This window comes from Gekko japonicus, unplaced genomic scaffold, assembly GCF_001447785.1.
Source record: "Gekko japonicus isolate JY-2015 unplaced genomic scaffold, Gekko_japonicus_V1.1 scaffold11, whole genome shotgun sequence".
In the NCBI taxonomy this organism is placed as follows: Eukaryota; Metazoa; Chordata; class Lepidosauria; order Squamata; family Gekkonidae; genus Gekko; species Gekko japonicus.
In genome coordinates, this window is record NW_015166418.1 from 3,658,928 (window position 1) to 3,672,335 (window position 13,408).

The 13,408-nt window shown below is 43.8% G+C and overlaps 1 protein-coding gene across 1 annotated transcript; it reads right to left on the bottom strand.

Moving 5' to 3' along the window:
• Window positions 1-1,296: 1,296 nt before the first annotated feature.
• Window positions 1,297-7,521, bottom strand: RPL22L1 (ribosomal protein L22 like 1). Its single transcript, XM_015411600.1, has 4 exons — window positions 7,469-7,521; window positions 5,458-5,550; window positions 3,752-3,873; window positions 1,297-1,514 (listed from the first exon to the last, which is right to left on the bottom strand). Exons 1-4 carry the CDS (start codon window positions 7,475-7,477, stop codon window positions 1,370-1,372), a joined length of 369 nt encoding a protein of 122 aa, XP_015267086.1. The 5' UTR covers window positions 7,478-7,521; the 3' UTR covers window positions 1,297-1,369.
• Window positions 7,522-13,408: the final 5,887 nt, after the last annotated feature.

Below are 13,408 nucleotides of genomic sequence, written 5' to 3' on the forward strand. Positions count from 1 at the left end.
CCATGTTTGTCAAATTCCATCTGGAAGCTGTTCATGCCAGCTGCCGCCACCACCACCACCTCCTGTGGCAGTGAATTCCATGTGTTAATCCCATCCTTAATTTAAACCCATTATGGCAAGTCCTACCCTCTGCTGCCAACAGAACAGCTCCCTGTCCTCCTCTAAGCGACAGCACTTCAAATACAAGAGAGCAGTCAAGTCCCCCCTCAACCTCCTCTTCTCCAGACTGAACATTCCCAGGTCCCCCAGCCTTTCCTCACTGGGCTTGGTCTCCAGGCCCTGATCATCCTTGTTGTTCTCCTCTGCACCCGCTCCATTCTGTCCACATCCTTTTTGAAGTGAGGCCTCCAGAACTGCACACAATACGCCAAGTATGGCTTCACCAATGCAGTGTACAGAGGACTATGACACCTTGCGATTTGGATGTTATGCCTCTGTTGATACACCCCAAGATTGCATTAGCCTTTTTTGTCACTGCATCACCTAGAGTACAACTTTTACGACTTTGCCTGGTAATACTTGTCCTGAGTAAACCTGTTTAGGAATGCTCTCGAAGTCTGTGAATCAGGAGTGTGCTACACTACGCTTGTAACAAAATTCTGAGAAAACCGTTTCAAGACTAGCAACTTCAGACAGCTGTACTCACATGTTCACTGGAGACATGATTATTTAATGAACTGGTCAGAAGTCTTAAACATAACTGCAATGTGCACAAGAAGCAATAGGGTGTACCCTGCCACTGTGCTCTGCTAATGGCGACACATTTCTCCAATGCGAGGAGCCCTTCTCTAATGTGGGAGGCTATGCCGCCAAGCCCAGTGCTAACATACAATACAATGGCTATTAAGGGCTTTGTTATGTGAAAAAGGCAACTGAGACACACACTCAGTTACATAGACCTTGATCGCAAGAGACGAATTACAGTTCATCAGGACAGGCTTTTAAGGCAACTTCTTCTTTTATTTGAGGGGGGCATTTGCATTTGTGCGTGTCTGCACCTGGAAGTCATGGCGACCCTCTAGTAACTGACCCCTACTGGCTGCCTGGAGGATATTCAGAGAGGTGGCTGAACAAAGCCCGCCCCCGCCTCCTGGTATTCCAAGGAGGTCTCCCATCCAAGTACTAACCACCGACAACTCTGCTTAGTTTCCAAGATCTGATGAGATCGGGCTTGCCTGGCCTATCCTGGCCAGGGCAAGGCAATTTCTGAAGTGTAAGGAAATCTCAGAAGCCCTCTAGGATTACAGGTTTAATTCAGCATACCTATTATTTGTTTGGTAATAAGGTAACACATTCTCATAAATAGATGGGTTTATTGGTACACTCTGCTTATCAAGAAACATAACGCCCCCCAAATAAAAGCTCGTGCTCATTCCTCAGCTTCAGACTCTTCATCCTCGTGACTGATCTGGAAATAGCGCAGCTCGTAGGTCTCCTTGTCAGACGCAACCACGCGCAGCCAATCACGCAGGTTATTCTTCTTGAGGTACTTCTTGGTGAGATACTTCAGGTACCTTTAAAACACAACAGCAGAGGTTTAACCGAAGGATGTAATCCGAATACTACACTTTTTCCCAAGACAACCTAGTAGGAGATCATTCTTAAAAGGTAAAGGTTCCCTTGCTCGAAAGCCAATCGAGTCCGACTCTAGGGTTGCGGTGCTCATCTCTGTTTCACAGCTGAAGAGCCAGCGCTGTCCGAAGACGTTTCCGTGGTCATGTGGCCGGCGCACGGAACGCTGTTACCTTCCCACCAAAGTGGTACCTATTTATCTACTTGCAATTTCTTGCTTTCGAACTGCTAGGTTGGCAGGAGCTGGAACTAGAGACGGGAGCTCACTCCGTCATGTGGCACACTCGAGTCTCGAACTGCTGAACTACTGACCTTCCACAGCCTGCAGTTCAGCGTCTTAACCACTTGAGCCACCGCAGCTCCATTCTTAAAGATCATTCTTAAAGGATAGTAAAAAGCCTACAGCAAGTACCTAGGGCCAGGGTTCCCCAACATGGTGCCCATGGGCACCAGGACACCGGCCAGTACTTCCCTTGGCACCCTCTGAGCTTCTCAGAAAGTTGGTGGCACCACTGTAAGGCTTCCCTCATTAAAAGAAAGGGTTTTCCACTGGAGGAGGAGGACTGGTAAGCCACTGGGCTTTCCTTGGTGTGTAAGTTCCATTCCTCCTTCAGGATTTCAATCTTCCCAGGAGATGTAAGGAGGGAGGTATTATATTTGGCTCTGCCTCTGGAGGCAGCTATTTGCGATTGGCCCCGCCTCCCTGTGACAACCAGTTTGTGGTGGCGTTCACCCCTGACCCCTGCTTAAAATTCCAAAGGTGCCTGCAGCCTCAAAGAGGCTAGGGACCCCGACCTAGACTAATAAAAGGATAAGAACAAGCTAGACAGAGCCTTAATTATAGCGAGGTCCAGTAGGGTGTCTTAGTAACTGAATCATGTATCAAGAAGCCCCCAATTGAAAAGTTATTCTTCCTCATGAAGTTGGTGTCTGGCCTTGGGTAAGCCACTATTCCCTCAGCCCCTCTATCTTCAATGAAGGGTCAAACAATACCCACTTTACAGGGGATTACTGAGAATGACATGGACATGGTCTCAGATCCATCGGGGTGCTTTCACGGACAGAAGGAATTCCAGTTCCACCCACGTAGCATCACTTTCTCTGTTCCCACTGCAGCCCCAAACGCTACCTGAAGTGAGAAACCCACTCTCCACGGGCAGAAATCCTTTTGTTCACAGAAATGTTCCTAGTGCATCCAAGCCATGAAGAAAAATATTCTTCTTCTATTAATCCAAGGTACTTCAAAGGAAGACCTTGATTCTCAAAATACCAAATAATTACATGCTTAAACCACCCATGGGACTACACAAATAAATAAATAAACCATCCACAAGATTACACAAATATCACAGCAAGCCCTTCCCCCCCAAAAAAAGTTTGCCTAGTGTGAAGCCCTCCTTATAGAGGAGGACTAGTTTCCCTTTAAAAGTGCTCTTTATTTTGTTTAACCGGGTATTTTCTGCTGCCACCAGGAATTTTTAAGCCATGCAACCAAACTTTTAAAGAGACACACACACACACTCAAACAAGGAATCATTACACCTAGGAATACAAATTTGTTAGTAAATCTAACAGAGAGACTGAGCACAACTGAATTGCTTCAGTTTCTTAGCTTATCTTCCTCTTTCTGACAGCAAAGGTTGATGCAATTCCAGTACAGAACAAGGAGCAGACTGAGAATTTGTTAAGTGAAAGGCAAGTAAAGGTAAAGGTTCCCTGGCTCGAAAGCCAGTCGAATCCGACTCTAGGGTTGCGGTGCTCATCTCCGTTTCAAAGTCGAAGAGCCAGCGCTGTCTGAAGACGTTTCCGTGGTCATGTGGCTGGCATGACTAAACACCAAGGGGCACGGAACGCTGTTACCTTCCCACTGAAGTGGTACCTATTTATCTACTTGCAATTTCTTGCTTTTGAACTGCTAGGTTGGCAGGAGCTGGAACTAGAGACGGGAGCTCACTCTGTCATGCGGCACACTCAGGTCTCGAACTGCTGATCTACTGACCTTCCACAGCCTGCAGTTCAGCGTCTTAACCATCTGAGCCACTGCAGCTCCTACTTTGCCATATTACATACCTTTAGCCACATTTATACATGTTTCAGACTGTTACCTGTGCCAGCACTTCAGGATCAGATTAGAAACAGAAAGGGGGGGGAAACGACCATCTAGAATAAAAAGGCTCACCTTTTCGAGAATTGCCTCTCGGACATCACAGTGATCTTGTTCTTTAAGCGTTCAATGTGAACTACATTTCCCAGGTTTCCTGTTTTTCCATTCACTTTAACCTTTTCCTTCAGGAACTGTTCCTAATTCAACAGAGAACAAAAATGCAACACTAGGGAATGGTGCCCTAGGTGTGGAACTAGGGAAGTGACCCTAGCCCGACAGTCATTGTTATTACGGTCACACAATGTAATTACATCATGCAAGAGGCAAAGACACGAACTGAAGCGATCATAAGTACTCCCCAAACCAGGCTATTTATGAATTACAGGAGATACAATATGCCTCAATATCTATTATAGGGCCTTCCAGGATTCAAAATATTTGTAAGGTAGATACAGAGGTACTTGGTTCAGTGATAGAGCACCCAAGTTCAAACCCCAGCATCTCCAGTCAAAGAACCAGATAGAAGGTAATGCGAAAACAGGGACTAGGAATTGAAGGCTCTGAAGATGTTTTATAAAATTAATAATAATGAATGGGTGCCACTGCCAATACAATATTAGGCCAACTTGACAGTTTCAAATTTCTAATTAATGTTTATAGATAAGTGGGAACCACACCCAGAACACACCATGCAGTCTTTGGGTACATTAAAATTATTCGGTCACAAGTTTTCCATGCTTTAGGGTTTCTTTTTTATTACACGTACACAATATAGGGGAAATACATACTGTACTGAACTTTAAATTTGTACAAGGATTATTCCAAAAGAAATACATTCTACTTATTTAAGTGTAACATTCAAATGGCACTTGATTCACCTTTTCCTTAATCAAATATTTCAGTTACAGTATGTACTGCTACTGGGACATAAATTAATATGGGAGTAAAATTTTGTTTACTACACATTAGCCAAACTTAGTATGCACACATTCTATCTAGAGTTGTGGGAACAGTTTCAGTTTATATTTTTCTTGAAAACCCCACACACATCACTCTGCGAAAGAACACTGCCACCTTAAGACCAATACTGCCAATCCAACTAAATGATACCAAGCCTGATAGCCCTAAAGCCTGATTCAGTGTAAAGCTGGTTCATATACAATCTCTATATGCAGGAGAGCCAGTTTGGTGTAGTGGTTAAGAGTGGAAGACTCTAATCCAGAGAACTGGGTTCGATTCCCCACTCCTCCTCCTGAAGCCTATCTTGCCACTGCACAACACTAAGAGCTAGAACTTGTGGCTCCCAGACAATGTAAGGATCTCCTGGCTATTCTACACACAATGCCATATGATATTTTCAATTTATTTATATGTAGGAGGGATTAAATACACCAACTCCATATGTTATGTAGTCATTCAGAAATGAAGAAATCTCTATAAAATAACAGAGCTGCTCGGCCAGGACAATTAATTATTCAGGCTTGTAGTATGCCAGGGCCACTGTCCTGACAACAGAAACTGCAGAAAATTGATGATGCTGAGGAGACAAGGATTGGTGTTGATATATAATGACAAGGTTTCTGTTCTTATCCCCTAGGCAGGCTTGCCCAACAGGTAAATATTTCATTATGAATTCAAGTATGAATTCAAGAATTTATATACACCCTTCCTTTCCTTTAAAAGGAATCAGACTACATCGACCTTACTAAAGTTTAATACATACTGCCATTTCCCCACCATTTAACCCAGACCAGAAACACGTGAAGAACGGAAAGACTTACAAAATTTCCTGAATCAAATATTCCATCTTCTACAGGATGGGTTAGATCAAGGTTATATTTGCAAGTTGATTTCTTCAGTTTTTTATCTTTTTTCTAAAAAAAAAAAGTAATCCAGATACACCATTAATGATAACATTTATTTTATAACATTAATTATGCATTTACTTATGTTAATTACTGTCCGCCCTTCTCACTTGGACTCAGGGCAGATCACACATAGAATAATTACAGTATGCTTGAGCAGACACTGATATCCCTAAGTCCCTGTATATTTCAGCCTGAACCTCCTATGTATCCTAGGACAGTAGGATCCCTCACCTTTCCTACTGGACAACCAAACACCAGTTTTCTGCTTCCTTCGCACAACGCTCAAAGGAAAGACCTGATAACTAGCAAAGCAAACTGCTGAGTATCTACACAATCAATAAATTAAAGAGAATGCAAAGCCACCAGAACACAGGTCAGAGAAAATATTATCAACCCTACCTTCATTCTGACACCACATCATGCACAATCAACCTTTTCCAACAAATTAGCAAATTGAGGCTATGACACTGCAGCAAAGGGAACATCACACTCTGAATCAAGCACTCTTGTGTGTTCATTCTTGTGCCACAGTATTTACCTAGATAAGGGTATTTGCGCTTTCCAGAGAGCCAAACAAACTACAGAAAGAAGTACTATAGAATAACAGGGACAGAGTGTGGTGGTGGAAAATGCTATCAAGTTGCAGCTGACTTATGGTGACCCTGTAGGATTTTCAAGGCAAAGAGACAGAGCGTGGTGGTTCACTACTGACCGCCTCTGTGTTGCAACCCTGGACTTCCTTGGTGGTTGCCCATCCAAATACTAACCAGGGCCGATCCTGCTTAGCTTACAAAATCTGATAAGACTGGGCTACCCAGGTGAGGGCCCTTCCTCTGTTAACACCATGAAAACCCACAAGACAATTTTGAGGGGGGGAAATTTAATTGAATAACATGGTGTAGGAAATTCAAACTCTGAATTTTGGTGGGAAAGTATGACCTGACAGGAAAGAATTGACCTTTGACATGCTGTGACATCACGTGCTACAAGATCACATCCCATTGAGTTCTCTCTACTCCCCAGCCACCCCTCCCCCCCATTTCCATGAATTTCCAGAGTGACAGCTGGTGACCCGCGTTCAAACGCACACTCCTCCATGAAACATGCTGGGTCACCAAGGACCACCTGCACCCTCTCAACCTAACCTCTCTCACTGGGTTGTTGGGTGGATAACAGGTAGGCACGGAGACTACTGTATGCCACACCAAGCTCCTTGGAGTAAGGACAGGATCTAAGAGTAATAAGTAATACACTGGCTAGGGCCTGCATGGATTATAAAAAAACATAGAACTAGGGCACCTCGATATACAGACGAGAACTTCCAACACGTGGAGGGAAAGATGACTTTGTAAGATTTTTAAAAAGCCTGATAAAGGGCAGACTATGCTCCACTTGGGCCTGAGCACTGAGAGCACACCCCATCCCATCCAGTGTTCCCTCTAGGCTGAGTTAGTGTGAGCCAGCTCACGATTTTTTAGCCTCCAGCTCACACATTTTTGCCTTGGCTCAGGAAGGAGGGCTCCAGAGCAAACTCATTTATGCAGTAGCCAAGTCACTCGCTCACAACTTTAATCCCAGTAACTCACAAAGGAGAATTTTTGCTCACAAGACCCCACACTTAGAGGGCGCATTGATCCCATCCCGCTCAACTGTGCGTGCAGCCCACTTCTCTGCATCACAACAACCCTGTAAGGCAGGACCAGGTAGAAGCAGCGGGCGACGACCAGGGCGCATCTGACGTCACAGTCTCCCCTAGCACGTGTGGGCCGTGAGCGCTTTCCCCTTAACCCTGTTCCCTCGCAAGCACAGAAAACACGAGAGCAGCGAAAGGGAACGACCAACAGTCTGTCTTCCTTGCTCAGTGGCCGCCTTCCAGCCACCCACGACACGCGTCCCCCGGCGACGGCTTTGCAATGAAACTTACCGGCGCCATTTTGCCAAGGCTTCTCAAAAGGCCAAACCCGCCTGGAGAGCGAGTATTTATAGCCAGCTGTTTCGTGACGTCATGACGCCCGGCACGCCGAAGAGGGTGACGGTAGGAAGGGAAGCGCATAGAGGTAGAGTAATGCGCCTTTCTTAATCGTATTCAGGGTTCTGTCGACCTCACGTATGCGTGACAATGTCCAAGCTCATTAAGACCACGCACCCTTTTTCAGATACAATGAAGTGGAAGTTACCAGTCCATACATATAGGTAGAGGGAGAGCAGCAAATTAGCATACAACATAATGAAGATGCTTAACAGAAGCAAGGACCAAACAGGGATAACAAGCTTAGTTTATATGGTTACCATTTGCTTGGGTTTGATTCCGGGGGGGGGACGTATGTTATTTGAGGAAATACATATATCCACATCGGAGATTGATGGGCAGATGTACCCCGCTTAATTGTGGAATGCTGAGAGTAATTAGTAAGTTAAGTACTGTCAGTTAATTACTCTCAGAAGGGTACATCTGAAGCAGTGTGCATGCACACGAAAGATTATACCTTGAATAAAATTATGTTGGTCTTAAAGGCGCCATATGACTACGTTGTAAAGGGCCATATGTACTAGACTATACCGCTTCAGGATAGTCCTAAATCGAATCCCACGTGTTTCTCCACGGGGACGATAGATAGTATCTGATCTACATGGCACTGTTGTAATTCACTCGGTCGCTAACAATTTTAGATAATTTGCTTTTCATTCTTCTTTTTTTGTTTCGACCCCTACTCCAGGAATCAGAAACATGCTTGCAAGTTGCAGCCCAAAGGACTCTGATTCCGTTTATCTTGTAGACTTCTGAGTTCTGCAGTGGCCACAGCCTTTTAATAGGTGGTTCGCTTCTCTCTCTCCTGTAAAAATATTTCTGCAAAAAATCTGGTTAGTGTATCTGACAAAGCAGGCTCTCTAGCTTGTGGTTTAATAACTGTTCAAGCTGCCACAAGATTCCACCACCCACCCCAACCAGCTAACACGACATACCCCCCCTGAATTTTGCATCCTACAAGCGGGTTTCATTTTTACCACTCAAGGAGATTGCAACCAAAATAACCAGGAATTTTAATCTACGAACAAAAGACCTGTTCCTCTACAAGAGCAAAGCACAGCCTAGTGTGGGTACGAGCCGGAAATAGAGAGGGACGCGTCACGTCCGTATCCGTGGACTCCGCAAAGGTACAATGAATGAGTGCGGAGGTCTTAATGGTTTTCGTCCACGTGCAAGACAAAAGTACTGGGAATAGATAGGAACTCATATAAAAACTCAAATTTTTAAAAAGGGAAAGCCATATAAAACTCAATTTTTTTAAAAAAAAGGAAAGCCATAAAGCTCACTTTCGTTGCAATGCTTTGAATTTATCATTCCCATAAGTTAAACAAATAAGCAGGCTGTCCTTGTGGTAGGCAGAAATTCAACCCTTAAAGCAGAGGTATCTTTAGCCCTTGTATCGACATATCATTTAGACTCTAAAGGCACAAGCATTGCGGGTTCGCTTGTGTTGCGCTACTTTGAAACCTTCGACAATGGGTAGTAGTTTCAAAGACAAATTCTAGAGGCATTCCGAAAGTTGAAAACCATTTTTCGGCGGAAATCCTCATTTAAAAGGCTGCAGAACAGACGATCTACCGCAAATGGTAAGAGCACAATTAGAACTGTGATACTGATGGCTTGTTTGCCTTTCATCTAGTCTTTAAATGGCATGGGATAGAGCCCCACTTGAAACAAAACGCTGTTGATTATGGCCCCCCCCCCCGTTTCAATAGGTGTTGCGTTGCCAATTCCAGGATATTCCTGAAGACTTGGGGGCAGACCCTAGAGAGGGGACAGAGCTGGGGATGTGATGCCGTACAGTCCAACCTCCAATGCTGCCATTTTCTCCAGGGGAGCTGATCTCTGGAATCAGTTGTAATTCCAGAACCCCTCCTGGAGGTTGGCAACCCTAAAGTGGCATGGGATAGGGGACTCACAAGGAGGCTGAGCAAAGAAGGTGGCAGGATCTGAGCTTTTAGCTTCTCTGCCAATTTCTTCCTTTCCGACTTGCCAGCTGCTAAAATTTTCCCCTTGAAAACAACCACAATTTTGAGAACACCAGAACATCAGAAATCTTTTTTTTAATGTAAAGCATCTTATACAGAAAAGAAAAACCTCTATATAATACAATGATTTGGGGGGGGAAAGGAAAATCTGATAATACATGAAATATTCAAAACTATTTACCTGATTATATTTTCTGAATACAGGATAACTATACTGAGTTTATATATTTAAAGGTAAGGGTAAAGGTTTCCCTTGCTCGATAGCTAGTTGAATCCAGCTCTAGGGGGCAGTGCTCATCTACGTTTCCAAACCAATGAGCCAGCGCTGTCCGAAGACGTTTCCGTAGCCATGTGGCCGGCATGACTAAATGCCGAGGCACATAAAATGCTGATACCTTCACACCAAAGCAGTACCTATTTATCGACTTGCAATTTCCTGCTTTCAAACTGCTACGTTGGCAGGAGCTGGGGCCAGAGACAGGAGCTCACTCCGTTATGGCGCACCAGGGTCTCAAACTGCCGAACTACAGACCTTCCAGTCTGCAGCTTCAGTGTCTTAACCTCTAAGCCACCGTGGCCCCGATATGTGTGTGTGTACACATATATTTACCTTTCTGGAAATAAGTTATTTTAATTAAAATATGTTTCCTTAATTTGTCTATATCCTAAATATCTGGAGAAGTTTACTTTTCCAGCATCTAGCATGGTGAATTCTGGCTATAGTAATCATGTGTAGTGGTTAAGTGGGAGAACCGGGTTTGATTCCCCATTCCTCCACTTGTACCTGCTGGATGACCTTGGGCAAGCCATAGTTCTGGCACAGCTGTTCTTGAAAAAGCAGTTTCTGTCAGAGCTTTTTCAGCCCCACCCACCTCACGGTGTCTGTTGTGGGGAGGGGAAGGGAAAGGAGTTTGTAAGCCGCTCTGAGACTCCCTTGGGTAGTGGAGGGCGGGGTATAAATCCAATCTCTTCTCTTCTTCTTCTATAATGACCTAACCTGGTATCTTTTAGGGAGATTCATTACATTATTTAATAACAACACTTCAGGAACAAAAGTTACATACACCTAAACCTACCTGCCTCTCTCAGCCACAGCATACCTGACAGAGAAGTTGTTACAATCTACAAGCAGTATATTCCTCAGCCTGTTTCAACCATGGTGATCTCTCAAGCTCCCAACTCACCCATGCTTGAGCAAAGTACTGAAAACATTAAATCTATCTGAAACATGAGAAGGAAGCAAAATACAGGAGACAGTCAGTGCCATTTCTAGGCAAAGCTCAAATGTGTAAGATTGTACTGCTGGACTCCCCAAATACTCTAGAAGAAGACATTGGATTTATACCCTGCTCTTCACTCAGAGTGGCTTACAAACTCCTTTCCCTTCCCCTCCCCACAACAGACACCCTGTGAGGTAGGCAGGACTGAGAGAGCTCTCGAGAACTGTCCTTGAGAGAACAGCTCTGACAGAACAATGGCTTGCCCAAGGTCATCCAGCAGCTGCAAGTGGAGGCGTGGGGAATCAAACCCAGATTAGAGTCCACACACTTAACCACTATACCAAACTGACTCTAATGGGACCCACCTGTACATACACAATATGCTTAAAAAAAGGCCTGCACAAGATAATAGGACAAATGGTAATCCAGAAACCAGTGGAAGAACATTTCAGTTTACCAGGACACTCTCTGTAGTATACCTTAAAAGTCAATATGCTCTCAATAAAAGATTCACACAAATGCAATCCAAAGTATGTATACTCAGAAATAAATCCCACTGGGTTCAATGGGACTTATTCCCTACTAAACGAGCTTACAGAATGAGTCTTAAGGGTTGACGTGAATGAGCTGGATTTTCACACTGGAGTTCTGAACTCAATAGCCTGAGTTCAGATTACAACAGAAAGAACAGAAATACTAAAGAAAGGGATACTAAAACATTCCACCATCAGAGTAAACCACCTGTTAGAAGCAGAAAATAGAGCAGCAGCCAGGTTCTGCTGTTTCCGAGTTAAATATGAGCAGCCAGTGAGATGCAGTGACAAAAAAAGGCTAATGCGATCTTGGGTGTATCAACAGAGGCATAACATCCAAATAGTAAGACGTCATACTCCGCTGTACACTGCATTGGTCAGGCCACACCTGGAGTATTGTGTGCAATTCTGGAGGCCTCACTTCAAAAAGGATGTGGACAGAATGGAGCAGGTACAGAGGAGAGTGATGAGGATGATGGGGGGCCTGGAGACCAAGCCCTATGAGGAAAGACTGAGGGACTTGGGAATTTTTAGTCTGGAGAAAGTGTTAAGGGAGGACATGATTGTTCTCTTTAAGTATTTGAAGGGCTGTCACTGAGAGGTGGGCAGGGAGCTGTTCCTGTTGGCAGCAGAGGATAGGACTCGAAATAATGGGTTTAAATTAAGGGCTGGAAGGTACTGTCTGGATATTAGAAAAAACATTTTTACAGTAAGAGGTGTGCAACAGTGGAATCAGATGCCTAGGGAGGTGGTGAGCTCCCCCTCAACTGGCAGTCTTTAAGCAGCGGGCAGACGAACACTGGTCAGGGATGCTCTAGGCTGATCCCGCATCAAGGAGGGGGTTGGACTATATGACCCGTATGGCCCCTTCAAACCCTGCTATTTTATGATTCTAAGCCAGCAGGGTAATAGAAAATACTTGGAAGATAACGGACCATTCCATGATCTCATCATGCAGATGTGTATCCCTGGGCTAGCTCACCCAGCTATATATACCCCCTTGAAACAGCAAGTCTTCTGGATCAGTTAGGTCTGTTGGATGTCTTAAGTAATGAGAAATGGAACATCTGGGGTGGGGCCATATCAGTACACTGTGAGACCAAATACTGCCCTGTAGATGCCTTGAGTCTTCGGGACTCTTACCAGAATAGCTGTGTGTAAAACAGCTAACCTGAAGTACCTATAAAACATCTGACTGCAAAAACCAAACCACACAGTCCAGATTTATTTAAACTTTATTCTTCTTGCTGTGACCCAAGTCATAATTCAAACATTTCAATAAAACACTTGTTAAAAGCCAAAAACTCTTAACACATGAATACTTCACTATTACAGAAATGCACAAAAGTACAAACCTTTCAAGTTTTGCTTTTAAAGTCACTTTTCTATAATGAACAATGCATCCATTCACTAGCCAGAAGGTATATTGCATACTTGTCTGAGCTAACAAGTGTCACAAATACAAAAACCCCATGTCTGCACACTTTAACATTCCCAGTTTTTAATGTAACAGTCACTGATCACAAGCATTCAGAGTTCCAGAAGGCGTAGACACCACAATGCAGGTAAAAGCCACAGAGACCAGTGTCTGAGCTATACTGTGAAAAACGTTGATTATAATATAATGTATGAGTTCTGTACTTTATACAGAATGAAATATTTAAGCACAGCTTGTTCTATAAATGTTCCCAGACGCAGTCGACATTCCAACACTTAAAGCTTACTGCAGTCAAACATGTCATCTAGTCACTAGAGTAGCCCAGTCACAATGTTTGACTCCTTTAGACTAAGGTTCGATATACTAGAACTCTACTTGCATCATAGGCATGCTATAAATTTAGGGAATACAAAACCCTGTAAGACTTTCAAGCAGCTTTGTTAAAATAATCAACTTAAGCTCTTTCAATTCTTCACAAGAGCAGCCCTGAGAAGAGTGTATTCAAGTCATGGCTCAACTAGCAGTGGTTTTGTTGAACACGACGACACAAAAAGACAAAGAGGTAAATCTGGGTTTCTTTAAAAAAAATAATTCCCTAACACTTGAGGCAAGAACACCTACAGCACATTAAGGAAAAAAACCATAAAACATAAAAT

What these genes read in the sequence shown, in the direction of transcription:
- RPL22L1 (XM_015411600.1), bottom strand. An exon ending in TATTTGATTCAGGAAATTTT is followed by an intron (nt 3,874 to 5,457) that starts GTAAGTCTTTCC and finishes CTGTTGAATTAG; the next exon opens with GAACAGTTCCTGAAGGAAAA. An exon ending in GAGAGGCAATTCTCGAAAAG is followed by an intron (nt 1,515 to 3,751) that starts GTGAGCCTTTTT and finishes TGTGTTTTAAAG; the next exon opens with GTACCTGAAGTATCTCACCA.